General features: G+C 36.6%; 1 protein-coding gene across 1 annotated transcript in view; it reads right to left on the bottom strand.

Moving 5' to 3' along the window:
• Window positions 1-1,642: 1,642 nt before the first annotated feature.
• LOC149534906 (putative metal-nicotianamine transporter YSL6) overlaps window positions 1,643-19,631 on the bottom strand; it is a 238,663-nt gene continuing 220,674 nt past the window's right edge. Inside the window, exon 7 of the mRNA XM_089807875.1 lies at window positions 1,643-2,807. Coding sequence (XP_089664001.1) covers window positions 1,882-2,807 — 926 coding nt within the window. The 3' untranslated portion in view covers window positions 1,643-1,881. The remainder of the gene's footprint in view (window positions 2,808-19,631) is intronic.

Raw genomic sequence — 19,631 nt, 5'->3', positions numbered from 1 at the left:
TTACAATGACTGATTCCATATGATCGGATGAAATCCTAAGAATTAGAAACAATCAATTCATTCTAGGAAACAATCTAAAACTATACAAGGAAAGAATACAGTTGCTAAATCAACGTTAGTTAATAGACAATACTCAATGACTATTAGTGTAGACCATAGCTAACAATTAAATAAATGGATTAATTACAATATGGAAACTATGCCATTAAAATCATAACAATGAATTAAAGACAAAAGACTTGTATCAAAGATAAACAGTGATTATGTATTTCAAAAAGTGAGAGGGTAATAGTTAAGAGGAAGAAGGTGTGATTTATTGACGAGTCACATACATTCATGAAGACAACTCCTTTGAAGAATATAAAAAAGGTTGGTGAAGTGTATGTTAAGGGGAATAAGGAGTTATGTCACTGAATTGAAAGAAACTGAATGATTATTATCAAAAGGAAATGAATTATCTGCAAAACTGGAAAGGATAACAACGGTTAATGCTATAACGCACCAATGAGTAGTACTGATCTACAAAATATTAAATCAGAATTGAATATATTTGTCTGTATAAAATAAATATATTCATAACAAATTGATAAACTTATATTTATCCGAATCCTATTACTATTGACTTATAGATGTGAAACTGTAAAATTACAAGTTGGGGCTTGTATAAATCCAAGCAATGGATCTTTGTCCCAAGATAGAGTGGTGATCAGTGACCCAAGCGCCTTGTGGGCATCATCCCAAGAAATTCTCAAGGACATAGATCTATAAACTTTAAGAGAATCCATTGCAAAGTTGGTGTCTAGGCAACTTGGATAGCATCTACTCCTTCCTTCATTAACTTGAAGTAGTATTAAGGTAGGTATGGATGATAATAATTTGTACTAAAAACTTTAATAAGATTAATGACTAATTCTACTAGGAAACATTACAATCCAAATGCTAATTATAAAATTTCAGTTAAATTAAGTAACGTCCCAACAGGGGACATTACATCTCCCCTAATGTAAATTTCTTTAAAGTGTGTTCTCTGGAGTTTCCATTTTCTTTTCCCTTTCTTCTTATGATTTTGTTGGGAACGTCTGGGCAAAGTTGCAGGTTCAACCTGCTTGTGGTTTGCATTTAAATGGTGGGCATCACAAGCTTTCCAAGAATTCTAATATTACCTAATCTAGAGATGAGATAATTTGACCTTATCAAATTAGCTAAATTGTATAAGCAAGAAAGGTTTATGTTCAATACAGATGGACTGATGTCATCTAGGCTGTCAAATGGAAAACAATCTACTACAAAAAAGAAGCAAGATGAAGTCAGAAACCTTTGTGTAAGCAAAGAGACTACAACGAATGAGTTGTATTATTTCTTGACCTGCAGTTTCTTCTGTTCTCTTCATTTATCTTTTGTTTGTCATAGATTGTTAGTAGAACAAGACATCTGGCAAAGACTACTAAAATAGTTTCACAAACTGAATAACAAAGCAAACTGTTAGGTTTCTTTCAGATAAACAAAGCCTCCCTGCCTTTTTTTTCTTGAAAGGTCAGGTAATGAAATTGAACTGTTTATATATGTTGCATTCTCAATTTAAACATACAGATATTTTGCAAGTTCTAGCAAACTCTAAGGAATAAATTCCAAAAGATTCTGATGCAAATAATATAGACAATTGATTGATAAACATGCATGCAGTGGTATGTGCTACATTTCAAGATAAATTTATCTATAAAGGTTATATTGACTCTCTCATTTATGTGAGTGATGAAGAATCATAGTTGAAGATTTTATATCACAACTGAAAACTTTCAACATTTCGTGGATGCAATTCACATACAAATGAGTGGATGAAATGCTTCAGTTTAAATCTAGCACTAGGGAAATCATCACACTTCATGTGGAGGAAAATGACATACAGATAGGTGGATTTATCCTACATAGTGATAGAATTGCTGAAGGTATGGTCAAAATACCATCTCCACAGATCAATCCCGAAGCCACAGCTCCCGAATATTCTTCCGCATCCTTGCGATTCAGTCTCTCCCAAACAAATAATATTACAGAGCCGATAAACATGTCGATGGCAAAGTAAGCTCCAATATAGAAGGGTATTGCCATGGCCATTGGGATGGGAATGAACCTTGAAATATTACAAGGAGTACAATCCCTTAGGAAATTTATCACTATTGCTGATGCAAAAAATCCATATGAGATTTGCAAACAATGTTTTGGCAATGCCGAAAAACCTTCCACTCCTAGAATTGCCATTTCCCGAAAAATCACTGCATAAGGAGCCTTATATGCTCCATCAGGGGATCCTATATCGAAAGCAGTCCAAAACATCCAGAAAGTGAGGGGCGCCAAAATACAACCCATTACAGTACCAACTAATTGGCTTATAAACATGGATCTTGGAGAGGAGAGGGTAAGAAAGCCAGTCTTGAAATCCTGCATTAAATCAGCTGCTGTAGACACAATTGACATCATAACCCCACAAGCTGCCAGACCTGCAATGACACCACCATTGCTACCCACACATGATGCAAATATGAAGAGACCTAGCTTTCCATATGTGCTAGCCAAGCTCCAGTCAGTCAAACCTGTTCCATAAGAATTGCAAAATGCAAGGGCTGGTGCCATAATATAACAAATCAGAACCAAGTACCACTTCAAAGGAGGGAAAATGACAGGCATTACTCCGACAGAAATTGCTGCAAAACCTACATAACCCGAAGCTGCAATCCAAAATGGTATCCCATCCTTCATGAACACTGCTTCTTTTATTTTCTCCTCATTTGATTTCACATTGTCATTAATATCTGTAAAAGGAAAGAGCTGTTAGATCTGACAAGTACAACAGCACCAACCACTACACATGCTATACACCAAAGAATTCTAAATGATCCTGAAATCAAGTGAGAACTAAATGTATCATCTTGTTATTTATATTCCAATTCACCACACAAATATGATACAATGTGAAGATCACTAAAACATTCGTAAACAAAAAATGAAAAATGAAAAAGGATACACTGAAGTTAGAGAGGAGCAGATTACTTATTAAAACACCATAAAAGACAGTCATAGAAATGGGTGAAGAATATCATTTAAAATTCAGAGCAATGATTCAGATATATGATTGAAAACCAATAGCAGCAAAGGTAGAGGTAGAGGCAGTTTTAAGCTCACCACCAACCAAGACCCCATTTTGGTTAATGAAAGGCCTTTGAAAGCCCACAAAGGATATATTAACTTTTTCATATGACTCCACTAATCGAGTGTGCAGGCATTCACCATTAGGCCTACTTGGGCTGTATTAAGGAAGATGTCAATATGATTTGAGAAAAAAAATACTACTGTTAAGGGCAGCTAACTTGCCACAAATGGCAGGAAACAGCAAGGTATGGTTCTGTTTTATTTCTCCACTCCACATTCTCCTTGAATAGGTATTATAAAAAAAAAAATCAGGTTCCTGACATAATGAAGAAATTCCCATCATTTTGCTTTGAGAACCCACATTTGTGAACTGTCTATGAACATTGGACTAAGATTCAAAGACACGATGTACTTTGTTTTTAGCTAGTTTAGATTTTATTAAGCATGATAAGATAGGGATAGAAGCATCTTCTGATTTACTTGGAAAACAAGCATCCAAAGCCATGTCTGAAAATTTTTTCCACTTGAGGTCAAGCACAGATCCACAGCACATTTGCAGCTCTTATGGCTACACAGTAAGAAATTCAAGTGACAAATTATACAATGAATCTACTTTCCTCTAACTATATGCACCTATAGGAAATAGATAGTTGCTCGAATACGGTTAGCATGCAATGTTTCTACTTGATCACTATGAAGACAGAGGTCATTAACCATCTTGCTGGACCCTTGAATGGGGTAATAAAAATTTAAATAATAAAGTCATCATCGCAACTTACAGCAGACAAATTGTGCTGGTTGGCATTATGCCCCAGTAGAAACATCTCTTGGTCAGGTGTAGCAGGCCTAGGACATCCTAAAAATTAACATGGTAATAGGTTGCTGAAACAAGGTTTGCTTCACACACAATCATCCTTAGACGACTTGTGAGGGTGAAAGAGGCATTGGGTCAAATGGTTATTAGCAACAAATGGGGTGGATGGAAGCAAGCTGATACAGAAAAGGCCAAAACTGTAAAGGATTTGATCTTGAGTGATAATTTTTGGAATAAGGTGGAATATGCATTAGAACTCACCGAGCCCATCATGTCTATGCTTCGGTATGCCGACATGGATGAGCCTTGTTTGGGGAACATATATGATGCCATGGACTCTATGCTAGAAAGAATGAAATCAGTAAGTTTAAATTTTTATACAATACTTCATCCTTGTTTATTGAGAGATTTTGATTTTTGATTTTAATTAAGTTATTAACACTGCATCAAGATAACTTACATGTACATCATTTGACATCCCAGGTCATTCAGAGGAGAGAGCAGGATCCTGATACCTTGTACACTAAGGTGGAGAAAATTGTTCTACATCGTTGGAACAAGATGACTACACCTTTACACCTCTTGGCATATGCACTTTCTCCTAGATATTATAGCAGTAAGATACTTGCTATTCCTGGTAGAGTGGCACCATATAGAGATCCTGAAGTTGCTGTTGGGTATAAGAGGGCACTTAATAGGCTCTTTAGTGATCCTGATGTGGCATCAAATGTTAGGAGAGAGTTTGTTGATTTTGTCTCAAGCAAAAATGCAGAGCCTGATGCAATCAATGACCTAAGTAAATTGGATGCCATTGGATGGTGGTACTTACATGGGGAAAGTTACATGTACCTCCAACCTCTTGCCATTAAGATCTTGTCACAAGTATGTATTTAAGTTTTTTTTCCTTTTCTTATGGCCACTTTGCTTGTCGAATTAGCACTCTTAAATTCCTATTGTATTGTAAAATTACTAAGCTAATTTTTAAAAATTTGTTGGTTGTCTCTCTAGGTTGCAAGCTGTTCTACTGCTGAGAGGAATTGGAGTACATACTCCTTGATCCACTCAGTGAAGCGTAACCAATTGAGTTCGAAGAAAGCAGAGGACTTGGTATTTATTCACAACAACTGGCGCCTTTTATCACTCAAGGATCCAGGATATAGGAAGGGACCAGAGAAGTTGTGGGATGTACTACCTGAGACTTCTAACTTGGATATGACTGTCCAAGATATATCTAGAATTGCCTTGCTAGATGTTGAGGAGGACGAGGAGGAGGATGTGGCTGCATCTGGGGCTAGTGGAACCGGTTTGGGTTCCAATGATGTGGAAAATGTCGATGATATAGATGAGGATGAAGCCATTGATCCCTCATATTTTGATGACCCATTTGACCCTTGAAGGGCATTTGCATCTTTGATAAACTATGTTTAAACATTTTTCATTGACTCATTGAGTCATTTATGATTTATCACTATGTTTCACAGTTTCAAACTTTATTAAGTCATAATTTATTATCTATCAATCTGATGAAGTAGTCTATGTTTTGAAATTCCATTTTGCATTTTAGTAATTCAATGTATGATTTTATTTACAACATTAGCATAGATTAATGAGTGATTATTTAATGTTTATCTTTGACATTTGGCATTGATCAATAATCAAGTAACATTGATATATTCATACTATGGAATGACTTAGTTTTACTTTTACAACTATATGAGTTTATATTTTTTTTGCATATATATATATATATATACTAACGAACCCACCCACGAACCCAAATGGGAAAAAAAAAAATTGCCCGAACCCACGAACCGAACCCCGAACCCGAACCCGAACCCGTCCTTGAACCCGAATCGGCAACTTAGCTTTATTATTGATTTGCAATATGTAAACATTGTAAAGCATGTAAACACAAATCAGAAAACATCAACACCACATAACACAGATTTTTATCATGGAAACCCAAACTAGGGTGAAACCCACAATAAGACTAATCCCTAATCCCTTGTTGGAGAGGCATATCATGTACCTTCAGTAGACTGCTTAGCTTCTTAGCAGATATCTGGAAGTTGGTCTATCACCTGAGTTCCCATAGGCCAACGGGGCCGCTAGGGAACTCACCTGAAGGTTTACAAAGTGTTGCAAGGACTTTGGAAATCAATTTTGAGCATGTCCACAACAATCCCAAAAATTTGGGGGAAAGTTCCTAAAGTTTAAGAGGGGCTGTTAGTCAGATGGCAAGGACACAGTTAGCAGTAGGGATCATCATACTTCGAACGACATCTTAATCTAAGCTTTGGATAATATTTTATTAATTATAAATAAATTATTATAAGTGAATATTATATTAACTTTAATGAATAGGTTATAATAAGGAGCCATGGGCCATTTCCCTAGCACACAACTTAGATGTTGTGGGGTATGAATAGAGGCCTCAATAATGTTAAAAGAAAGAGCTTGGTGATTGGACTTTGAAGAGGTTTCATGTTTTAATAAAATTTAATTTACTTTGGAGGCTGTATCCACAAAATTGAGAAAATAAAAGAATGAGAAGGCCTTCCATTTGAACCAGTCCAGGGTTATAACAATAGAAGATAGATTTGAAGAGATATATGGATCTAGGGCTTGAGGACGATCATCCTTGAGCTCAGGGAGTAGGGACGTAGCCCCCAACACACTAGGTATCAATGCTTTGCCAGTTGGAAAAAAAAATGAGTCATGGTAAGCTGAAATGGTATACTTCTCTGATCTCAGACTAAAAACAACAAGGCATTTGCACTCAATGCAGATCTGAAGCATTACTGTTGACATAAGCTTTATCTGGTAGATTATTCTCTAGCCACACAACTTCAGGATTGGTCTTTCCAGCTGGGCACTGAACAGAGGTATTAGTATTTGCAGGTAGGGTTGTATCAGAGGGTAGAAATCATCATAAGCAGAAGATCAGACATCTTGGCAGCAAAGTGCATTGAATTTCGAATTTGTCTCATTCCCATCAGGGCCATACAGCTGCCAGCATGAGTGACATCAACAATTTGGGATTTTGGTAGCAGTTTCTATTAGAGTTTGAATGCTCATAATCACCACATTGGCTGCAAGAGCAGACTGGAGTAACAAAAAGCAATTCTGTATTGTTGTGCTGAAATCTACAAGCCTGGTATGATTTCCTCTGAATTATTCATTGGCTCAAAGTCTGAAAAATTCAAATGTATGTCAGTTTGGTGATTGTCCATGTGATTTTACTTGTTTAGAGCAGTTTAGATGTGATTCATTCATTAGTGGTAATTGTTTGAGTTCAGCATTGCATTTCATACTTGCATCCTTATTCAAAAAATTACAAAAAATTCAGAAAAACATAAAAGCATGAAAAATTAAAAAAACTACAAGAACCAAAAACATTACCTCTATTCGCTGTCAGGGTCTTTTGATAAACAAATATCAGCAATTGTTCCAAGTACCTGGTTGGGATCTTTCAGCCCACAAGTCTACAAAGGGGAGTATCGTGCAAATATGAAAGGCAAAACATGAGCTAGATTGGGAGATGGTCAAGGATTTGATGAAGTTTGGATGATTACCATAAGTCTCCAAACGGCAAGTGAATGGAAAAATCTAGGGGTTTGCAATATCTGGTGAAGGAATTGGCAACCAAAGAAATTCTTTAAAACTGCACTAGTCCAGAAAGAACATGAAACTTGACCAAATGTTGAGAATGAGAGAATGCAAAAATATGGAAGAGGATAGATTATTGGGATATGAAGACAAAGAAGGTGAAGTTTGGACATCCATAGGAGCTCCACAATCCTCAAAGCGTGGAAATGGGAACAAAAGCATGGCAACAGGATGATGCAAGGATATGGAAGAGGTCAGCAGGTATATATAAGTCTGTATGTCCATTAAAAATCTACAATTGGAAGAAACAAAGAAATACAAAAGGAAAAAATGCTATTCACTTGAGGGAGATTCTAGGCAAGACCAACAATCAAGAGAAGAGTTAGGATGATGAGAATTAGTCTTGCAGTGCAAAGAAATTCCACAATTTTGCAAAGCCAAAAACACAAAAAAATGAAGAAGAAAACCCTGGACTTGGAATTTTGTAGACCTTTCACAACTTTCAACATTGATTGAGAACATGGTGGATGATGACAAACAAATTATGCAATTTTCCCCTACAAATACCTATTTGAATATTTCTCAGATTGAGCATATATGATGGGCATAATGACACCAAATGAACATAGAGGTTGGTGTTGCAGCAATTATTTCTTTTGCTATCAAATAGAGCTCCAATAGAAACAAATAATAAGATGTCCTCAACCCAAATGAAAATGTGAATATGACAATAACTCTAATTGCAAGTAGCCATAATGAACTAGGATCAATTCAAGCATTGCAAAGGGATGTGCTTCAAATGATGAACTGAAAAGAGGCAATGGAAAGTTGCATAAGAAGCTAATGTGGTTGTGATGCACAAACAGCAAGTCAAAGGGTCCCATCTAGGTTAATTAAACAAAAAAATGTTTTGTGAAATATGTCAAATAATAGCCCATTTAAATAACTTAAAGACTAGAAGTGCAAAGGTACTCTTTACTCAATAAGTGTAGTCAACTCCACCCACCACACCTTTTAAGCCACAAAACAATAAAAGCTCTTTCTTAGGTGACTATAGTAACCAAATGAATAATAATCAAAAACATAAAAATGATAGTAGGGAATGTTGAAATCAGATAAAATACAACTTCAGAAGTCACCCTATTATACAATACAACAAATGATGTCACTTTGCAAAGGATTTCCCAAAATGACAAAGAGGCACAAGAATGCTCTACAAGTCCTGTGCGCTCATTTTGGCTCCATTTCCTCTTATAGGGCAACTTTTGGCAATCTCTAAGGTGAATTGTTCTAGTAAGATTTTGGATGCAAAATCCCTTGCAATCCAGTTGAGTGGGATTATCGCTCTAGGTTTTGAGCATGTCAAAGTTCTAGGAAAAAATGACTAGAGTCCCCCAAATCACCCATCACATTCAATTAAACATTCATGATCTTTGGAATAACTTGAATAGACCTAACGCTATGATTTCAAAATTTTAAGTCCAACTCAAGCAAGGATTAGCATGACTTCAGATTAGACTACTGCTTGAGCCTTCCAAAGGGAATGAGGTCCTCCACAAGGATTTTGGATGTGAACCTCTTCAATAAACAGGTTAATTCACCTCTGAATTCTAGGTGATGGAGCCCAAGATTCTAGAATCGATTTGTGCGCATTGTCTAATCTTTTCAAGTTGTGAGACAAACCATTCAGATTGGGACTCTTTTTATTTCAGTAAAATATAAGGATATGATCGTAGAATCGAGCACAAACAATAAATGCCAATATAAAAGCTTGATCCTGTTGTTGGTTGTTTTGTTGAGATTAGGATAAAGCAATAAAGATTTACTATGCAGGGTAGTCTGTTTAAATATGTTGCATCCAGATCAGATTGATAAAACAGAAGTTCTCAGTTGTTACACTCCTTTTGGGAGGATAATTAAGAAGAGTTTGGAAAGCTTTCCTCACATCCATTTAACTGCCAATACCAGATCGATCCCATGAAATGTTTCATAGATTGAACTAACAATAATAACTCCAGATTTTACAAGAAACTATTCAGCACTGACTGATCTTGGGTGAGAATTAGGAAGGAGTTCACATCTATCATTCAAGATTGTTCATTTTGTCAGTAAGATGGCAAAGGCTGAAGCTTAAATTCACAGTATTTATTTTTGAGGTTTGTTCTCTACATTATTACATATGGGGAGTTTCAGACAATGGGCTATGTTATCCTGCATTTTGTCGCCACAAAATGTAGGTACTTTTTCAAATTAATTTTGCATTTCTCTGAGTTTATTTCATTATTTAATTGGTTAGTATTGATCAACCAATCGATACCAATTGATACAAATGAATCTTATTATTGAAGGCCTTCGTCAAGTCTTTTTTGTTTTGCTTTTTGTCGATCCTTTGCATGATTTTTGAAGCCTTCAAAGTTCATTTTTTGCTTTTAAGTTTGCGTTTGTTTGTTTTTAGTCTTTTGGTTTTGCTCATGTTATGCCTTTCGTTTTTCCCTTCGATTCAGTCTAACCTAGAGGTCAATCGGAGTTGTCAGTCAAGAGATATGGTCATTTTAGTGCCTCAAAAGCGGACATTTTAGGTGCAACAGCATGAATTAAAAAAATGATGCTATACTTTCATTTTGAAATTCACTTTTTCAAAAATATAACATTTATTCACTTTTTGTTATATTTTGAAGTTACTTTTCATTTAAATTTATAACTTAAAGTAACTATAGTGCACTTTATGTTATAATTTTAAGTTGAGTTACTTTTTAATTTTTCACTTAAAGTGACTATAGAACTATATAGTTACTTTTTAAATTTTTGATTTTTAAATCAAATACTTATATAAATGTCACTTTAACTTAATGTTTATGACTTATATTGATTAATATAATGCATAAATGTTATTTTTTACCCATATTGTTGACATTTTTATAAAAATAAGTGAAATGCATAACTTCTAAGTTACCGATTCGGATGCAGATTCTGAAGCGGATACGGGATGCGGGGATTTTTTTTTTTTTTGGATGCGGATGCGGGAGGAAACGTATATATATATATATATATATAATATTATAATATTAACATATGCAACGAAATGCAAGAAATATACAAAAACAAATCATTTGATAAAGCATAATATGACTATGAATCTATGATACTTAACAGTTAATTGAACCCTTAAACAAAATTTTCAAGATATTTCAAAATTCATATGATATTCATATATCAATATCAATATGTGCTTGTCCAACATTAGCGTTTAGTCTTGACTCTTAAACAATAAGTTCAAATAGGTCATGCTCAAGATTCCAACAAAATAAAATTTAAAAAAATGATAAATGATTGAAGTTTGAAGATTTAATCAGTCAGAGTCTGGCTCTGAATCATAGGGATTTGCAAGAAAATCCACATTCTCATTGTCATCTCCAACTGCTGAAAGATCATTTGAACCAAGCATGGTTCCACTTATGCTAGATGCACCACGTGCCACACTAACATCATCACCGTCTCCAACTGTAACAAGATCATGAAGTGTTGCATCCAAATCTACATACTCAGGGGCTACATCCCAAAGCTTTGTTGCCCCTTCCTTGTAATGATCATTCTTACGTGACAAAAGACGCAAGTTGGTGTAGACAAAGACCAAGTCCTCAGCTTTCTTGGAGCCTAACCGGTTGCGCTTCACCGAATGGATAAAGGAGTATGTACTCCAATTCCTTTCAGCAGCAGAAGAACTAGCAACCTATATAGTTGTCACAAAACATACAAATGAAAAGCAAATTAATTTTATAGAATGTGTGAAACACTAAATTCTACAATGCAAGTGTAAACATAAAATTTTAAAACAAATTTACAAAACAAAATAAAAAACTTACTTGTGATAGGACTTTGATTGCAAGAGGTTGAAGATGCTTGAAAGGTTGACCATACATGTACCACCATGTGATAGCTCCCATTCTATTTTGGTCCTTTAGTGCAAATGGAGAATGCTTTAACCCCGAAGCAAACAACCCAAATTCTTCCCTCACTTTTTCATGCATTTCTTCCAGTGGGAAGAGTCTTGAAAGGGCTTTGTGGCACCCCTCAGCAACCTCCTCATCCACAAATGGTGCAACTCTATCCGGCATACTAGCTATCTCCTCACTATAGTACCTAGGAGATAAGGCATATGCAAAGAGGTGCAATGGGGTAGTCATCTTATTCCAGCGATGGTTGATAATTGCTTGCACTTGTTTGCATAAGGCTTCACATTGTGTGGGGTCACTCTCATGTGCTTGTATAGAATGTTTTACCTTCTCAACCATGGTGTCCATGCCATCATACACATCCCCTAAGCAAGGTGTATCTGTATCAGCAAAACGGAGCATAGTCATGATGGGCTCGGTGAAATCCAATACATATGCCACATGAGCCCACCAACTCTCATTCAAGATCAAATTCCTAATCCTTTGTGCTCTTTCTGAATTTGAGATCGTCCATACACCCCATTGATGACCGATGACCATTTGACTTAATGCATCTTTTACCTTGAGGAGTCGTCTCATATCGATTGTATGAGATGCAAAATGGGTCTCAGCAACCTAAGCAAGTTAACAATATGTCAATTGACAATATAATTATAAATTTTAATTTTTAACTAAATTACAAAACCATGAAACTTAGTAATTTAAAAAAATTAATTTACCTTCAGCAACTCCAATTTGGAGTATGTTCTAAAAATGGATTGTGACATGTGGTGGTTGGTCACAAACCTCTGTATGTCCTCCCCCTCTTCATATATTTTCTTCACCCAATCTACTTCAGTGCCAATCCTCTGCATGATCAAGTTAAGGGAGTGAACAGTGCATGGAGTCCAAAAAATATGGTCATACCGACTCTCAACTAAAGCACCCGTACCCCTGCAATTTTTGGCATTGTCAGTGACCACCTGTACCACATTCTCACTACCCACCATCTCAATGGCCTCAATGAGAATTCTAGAAATGAATTCCGAATCCTTCACTTGCCCTTCACAATCAATGGCCTTCAAAAACATTTCCCCTTTGGGGGAAATTGCAATCACATTAATCAGTGGCCGGTTTCTTGTATCCTTCCAACCATCTGACACAATAGTTAGACCCGAAGTTTTCCAAGATTTTTTGATTGGTTGAAGGTCTCTCTCTATATGTGCCCTCTCTTGTTGCAATAAAGTTGTACGCACCTTTTCATAGCCCGGGCTTGTGTAGTCAGCTGGTGATTCTTTGATTGCTGCCACCATTTCCTTCCAATATGGTGATCTCACCAAGTTGAAAGAAAGCCCATTCGCATAGAGGCAACGTGCAATAGCTTCATCAGCGCGGTCTCTTGCCCCCATTTTAAAGCGCGGTCTTTTGCCCCCATTTTAAATGCGGTGTCCAATGGGCCTCTTTTACGGGTTGAAATTTCCACTTCTTCCTCATCCTCTTCTGGCACAGGTACCTGCAAGAATGGGTGTTGGGAGGATGCCATTGGTTTAGTGGGTGTCTTTGGCTTGCTCTTTGAGGAAGGACCTTGATAGTAGCTTTTTTTTGATCTATTGATCAATGCATCAGCAGCTTCTTGTTCTCTTACAAATGAAAGTATTTCCGCTCTAGTCATCCCAGTACCATTTTTGCCTTTGCACATTCCAAATCCTTTGCCAGCAGGGCCCATAAAATGAAGCTTCACTCAAGAATATGAGCTATTGAAAGGTTTTCCTTTGTTACTTTGACAATAATTGCACTTCCAATAGTATGAGCCACCTCCTGAAACCTGTGATATCCGTCTTGTATGTCTCCACAAAGGAGAACCTACATCAATTTTGAAATTATCAGTCCCTTCCCCTCCTTGGCCCCCCACTGAACTTTGACTAGCACTACCACCGGTATCCATTCTTGCCTAGTTTTTTGCAACCTATTTTATAAGAAAATAAATAAATTTTAATTAGTTCCTAACAACGATGAACATCAATGATCATGCATACAAGTGGAAAGAAGTGAGAAAAACTACTAAAATAGATACCCAAAGTTGCTTCTACATATCTTTCAAAAAAAAAAATTTGAAAAAAAACTTCAAAAAAATCTTCAAGAACTTAAAAAAATCATCAAAAACTCAAAAAAATTCATCTAAATACTCAAGAAAAGGATTGATCACTTACCTTGAATGGTTTAAACTTCTTTGAGAAAGCTATCTCTCCCTCTTCGATCGATCCTCTTCGAAAATGCTGAACTTAGCTTCACAATGAAGGAGTGGCTGTAAGTGCAAACAAAACTCTAAAATGACTCTTGTGAATGCTTCTATGTTGTCTTCTAGGGTCGTTGTAGGGTTTTATTGTGAAAAAATGCTTTAAAAAATGCTTTTAGTCACATGTTGTTTCATAGTTTTAAATTAAAATATACTTTATTTTATTAGTTTTCCGCCTAACTCCCGCGGATGCGTCCGGATGCTCCCGGATTCCCTGCGGATGCTGCCCAGAAGCCACCCGCAAGCATCCGGAGGCTTCCCGCATCCGTCCGTATCGGATGCAGAAGCCAGGGAGCAGGGCCACGAATCGGTATCAAAGTATAACTTAAAAGCCTAAAAATGGACATTTTATGTGCATATGCATGTAAAAAATCATGAAAAGTGAAAACTTTTCATGCTAATGCATATGAAAACTCATTTTGAGGACTTCTTTCAAGTCATTACATCAAAAGCTTGTAAAAGTGGACCTTTTTCATGCAATGACATGAAAAGTTGAATTTTTATGCTTGTGCATGAAAAAGGTGAGATATGTTTATAAAATATGTAAATGACTCCAAATCGTGAGATTTTGGATACTTGCACATTTTAAAATATGTAATGGCCTTCAAAAAGTGAGATTTTGATCAAAGACATATTTTAAAACATGCATTGGACTCAAAAAGGTCCAATTTTGTCTTCCTACATGTTTTAAAATATGTAATGAACATAAAAATGTCCTATTATGTGAAGAAAACATGTTCTTGCTCCAAAAATCTCCGATTTTGCTCATAAATTTTGATTTTCTCCATGGATTTGAATGAAATCAGTTGCATTCATCATGTTTTGGAGAGGTGATCATTGTGCCCTCATCAAAAATCAAGTTATTGCACCCAAAAACGTGTTTGAAATTCCCAAGCTAGGGCACGTTTTTTGCATAGAACTCCATAAATCTGCCAAGTTTGATCACGTTTTTGCATGAGATCAAGTCATTTTTACCTCATTAGGTGATTACATTGGTTGAGGATCATTATTTTGGTGTTAAATCATCAAAACTTTTTACTTTGAAGATCACGTTTTTTGCTTGTTTTGGCAAAAATGGCTCAAGAACATGCAATCTTTAAAACGTTGCAAGGAGGAGCTAATCTAGGGCACATTTTGGCATTTTGCTAAATAATCTCCTTGTTTGCTGCCCTTCATCATTCGGATTTTGGAGATTTGAAAAGTTCTTATCATTTTTGAAGAAAATTTCAAACAAAGAGCATCTTTTCCTTCATTTTTGGCACATATTCATTCATGTAAGTGAACCTCTTCTTTCTTACATTTTAATTCATGCTTATCCTTGCTGATTTTATTCATGAAATCATTGAATGGATGCCATTTGTATAAATCTTTGCCTTAGAATGTGCATTTTTCCTTTAAATATGAATTTCTCCTTCATTTTGATGATTTTGGTTCTTCCCCAAGTTCCAAATTCGAATTTCATCTTTGGAGTGCATTGCATCTTGGCATGTTTTGAGTTCTTTCCAAAGGTATGTTTTTCTTTTGTTTTGGTTTTGTGTGTTTGTTTGCCATTTTTTCTCCATTTGGAGAAGTTCCAAGTTTTTTTTTTCCCAAAAACTTGTTTTTCTTTCATTACATGCGAAAGCGTTATCATTTTTCACATTCCATTTCCATGTCATTACACCTCACATCTCATCCGACAAATGTGATTACATGTTTTTCACCATCATTCACCATTCACACATGCATGTAATCCCATTTTCCACTTCCGTTTTCATCCATCTCATTTTTCGCTTTCATTCGCACAACATGATTACATGAAATGTCTTACGTGTAATTGCATCTAAAAGGTCCAATTTTGACTTAAAAGACACTTTTTGTAAAGTCAAAAAGATGTCATTTTTTCCTCTCCATATGCATTCACACCTCCATGAGAAAATACATGTTTCCATATCTTTCCATGCTTTCCATCTTAGCCTTCATCTGCATATGCATGTAAAGCGTATCTTTCACTCACACTTGCATCTCATTTCACACTCCACCTTCCGTTACATGTTGCATTTACATGTAATCCATTTTCCGTGCAGTGACATCTTGAAAGCCCAAGTCACTTTTTGAAAATCGGCAATCTCCATTTACACGCATTCCCATGTGCCAAGCACTTCAAAAAAAAAAGGGAATTAAAGGTGCTAATGGAAAGTTGTTTCGAGTGTACATCCGAACATCGTCAAGAAGGTTTTCAAAGTGTCAAAGAGTCCAGTTTGTGCTGATCTACAAAGGAGAATTCACGACAACTTGAACGAGAAAAGATGGATCACATCAAGTTTCCACATGATAATGGACAATTCATCAAAGAGAGCTAGAGGTTGACAAAAGATGCAACACTATGGTTATCAACGTAAATGCAGCAGTACAAGGTACAGGAACTCCCAATCCTGTTATCATCTAGGATTGCATCGTCAAGTACAAGGCCTTTCAAAACTGTTCTTTTCTCTTCCGTCTTCTTTCATGTTTGTAGTTGGAAAAGATGCATTACATGAAAAAGTGTAATTACATGTAATGCGAGTTACATGTGTATGTAAAAGATGTAATGTGATTTGCACATGCAGTTGCATGTAACCCTATATTTTCTCTTCTAGTTAAACTAGCTCAAAGTTGGTTGAGTTGCTCCCACTTTTTCCTCCACCTTTTTCTCAACTCTTGTGCCTATATAAAGGAGTGCCCCCTCATTGTAAAAATTATTTTTTGTTGTATATGCAAGAAAGCTCTACCACATTTGTGCAAGCATAACGTTGATTGTGCAGTACGAATTTGGGAGAAAAGTGAATAAAAGAAGCAATTGGATTCGAAGCTTTGACTGGAAGCAATTGTGATAGAACAAATTAGAAGCTTTGACTATAATTTGTGCCTATTGTCTTGATTCATGTTATTATTGTGTGTTCAATAAAAGAGCATAGAGAGTTAAGAAACAATTGAAGCCCCAGCTTTGAACAGGGACAATTGTGAAAATCCATAGCTAGAAGCTTTGTCTGTGGCTTGTATTTTCATCTTAATTCGCAAAATAGTTAGATTGTTCTTACTTATAGGAGTCTTTGTGCCCTAATTGTGTAACTTTTAATATATAGAAGTACGACCGAACTTAGAGCCAAACCGGTATGTTTTAGCTAGCCTTTGAGTTAGTGAAGATTTATCGATATCACTGTTTCCAGCTCTTGATAGAATTGTAGTTAGAGATTTACCTTGCCCATTATTCGTTCTACGAGTAAGTGGATCCTTTCTTGAAAGTTAAGAAGAAAGGATATTAGTAACACCCTGTTTAAGATCTCTCGACTTCTTGCTTACCTTGAGTTGATCCAAGGAACAATGAGAAGGGGGAGCCCTCCCTTTAAGGTAGGAGAGACTTTGTCTCGCACGCTGTGGCTGGTCATCCTATTTTGTGACTGAATTTTTACCCAAAATTGTCGGTTGCAAAATATCCACCCAACAGGCTGAAGGCAAATATCTTTTATATTATCTTCCTTCAGGAATGTGAGCAACCTTACACAGCAAATTTGAGCTCAATAATGATGACATGATGAACAGATTCATCAGGGGTTTCAAGGCAGAATTATGGGGATTGTTTGAGCAGATAAGAGAGCTTGCGATCATTTCTGATGATGGAAGAGAAGTATCCAAGGGGATGGAAGAGAAGTATCCAAGGGGAGACCATGGGAATATGACAAGCACTTAGTTCATGGCATTTCCTCAAGGAAAATTTCAAAGATATATTGATTTCACACCGCCTATATGTTTCCAACCTTCAAGAATTTCACATCATCTTCTCCAAATCATTAACACAAATCATATTCATCAAACTTATATCTTATAAAATTATTTGCTTGCAGGTCTGGAGATAATACGGGAGGGTGGAGATGACAAAAGGTTACCATGCATGTCCATGTTTGTGATTTGAGGATGAGACATGTATAAATTCTGGAGATTATTATTATTGTGATTAGGTTCGTGTTCTATCCGTGCCGAATTCGGAAGACATCTAAAGCACTCCTATGCACACTCAAGCCCAGTGATCACACTTTAGTTTCTGTGGCAAAATACCATTCCAAGATGCAGTGAACACCATAATGACTCCTACAAGCCATTCCCAGTCATGTGTTCCAAACAAGAAATATTGTTTTCTTCCAATAGTGCCAAGCATAATGGAGTATTGTTTGATTTGCTTTCAAAGAGGACAACGGTGATTCGTAGATATCCATCAGCGATTATGTGCACAAAAGGGAAAACGTCTGTTTAAATGGAAACATGCGATGGAGCCCACAAATCAAAGTTATGATATAACTGCACTTTCACAGGAGGAATTGAAAACAATTCATAGTATATCTGGAGATATATGCGTGAGCATAGAGTCTCTATTTTCTCCAAAAGGTCACGTCTGGTTCTGCAAGACACCAAAGAAATTAGAACATATGGAATATGCATTCAAGCAGTGGACGCAAAGGGCATGAATATGCATTGATGAAGAAATATAAGATAGGGGTAATTAAACCGCCGGTTATGATATAATTAAAATTATATTAAATACTTAATAATGGTTAGTTATTAGTATTGAAAAGGTGCAAGGTTTGATTAAGTAACCGATGCCTTTTAGTGCTATATAAATATGTAATGTAAAATCAAACAAACCACTGTTGATATATACCAAAACTCTCTACATATTCTGAAGCATATGTGCTATTTAAACTCCTTCCTTGGAAGAGATTGAAGTTTGTTTACCGTATGGGGTAAATAAATTAATGCATACAGACAATAGACAAGAACATGTAATATAGCAATACACCTTTTATTATTCGCATATATGCCGAAAAGATTACGTAGTGCTTACAATCATGATTACAATGATCTCAGATGGTGTATATATATTTCCCGAAGAACCTTCCCGAAGGGGTCCGTCAGCTACATAGCAATTACCGAAGGGCCCGTCGGCTACATAACAAGAACCTTTCGGAAGGGGCCCGTCGGCTATTTTATAATTTTCGTGATAACATCATCCCCCCCAAAAAGAAAAGTTGTCTTCGAACAACAATACAACAAAACTCAAAATAACCAAAGCACATCAACGCATAAATACTAAATAGAGGGATGTGTCCTTGGCGTAGTGGCCATCCGCGCTCTCAACTCATTCAGCTCCGCCCGTAACTTGTAGACTTGTTCTTTCCTAACCTTCAATCCTACTTCCGCTTCCATCTAGAGCTCTAAAGCCAACTGCATCATCTCTGCAATTTCTCCCAACTCTTTCTCCTTTCCTGCTGCCACTTTTTCCTTTTCCGCTGCTAACTTCTATAGCTGACTCTGTTTGTCTAATAGGGTTGTTCTCTCGGATTCCCAAGCGATCCTCTCTGAGGCTAACCTCATAGCTGACTCCTCCCGAGCCCTCTCAGCTGCTACCTAATCTGCCTGACTTCTCTGAAGAGTGTAATACGCCTCCCTGTATAACTTCACTATCTCGTGAATCAAAGCCTCTACTCGGCTCTCCGTCCTAGGATTTCTCGTCGTGGCCCAATCCTATCACATCTCTGCAATCTCTACATACGGCCATCCCCGCTCCTCAAAACAAACTGTAAAGGCAACTGGGTATCCTTATCTCATAAAAGATATGACTCCCTCCAGCTCCTTCACTATTGAGTCCAACACTTGAGTCTCCACCGAAGCTAACACCTGGCGAGCCAGTGTCGCTAGAGCTGCTACATCAACAAGAAATGCCTCTCATTATTGTCTCCCGTGCTACTGGATGTTCCTGCTGCACACCCATAGCCCTCTCTACTGCTTCCACCATATGCTCTACAACGCTATGCGACGGTCC

This window comes from Cupressus sempervirens, chromosome 10 (genome assembly GCF_028749045.1).
Source record: "Cupressus sempervirens isolate cs-2001-9-10 chromosome 10, ASM2874904v1, whole genome shotgun sequence".
NCBI lineage: Eukaryota > Viridiplantae > Streptophyta > Pinopsida > Cupressales > Cupressaceae > Cupressus > Cupressus sempervirens.
Note: the sequence above shows the minus strand (reverse complement) of the source record. Positions and strands in the feature narration are given on the sequence as shown.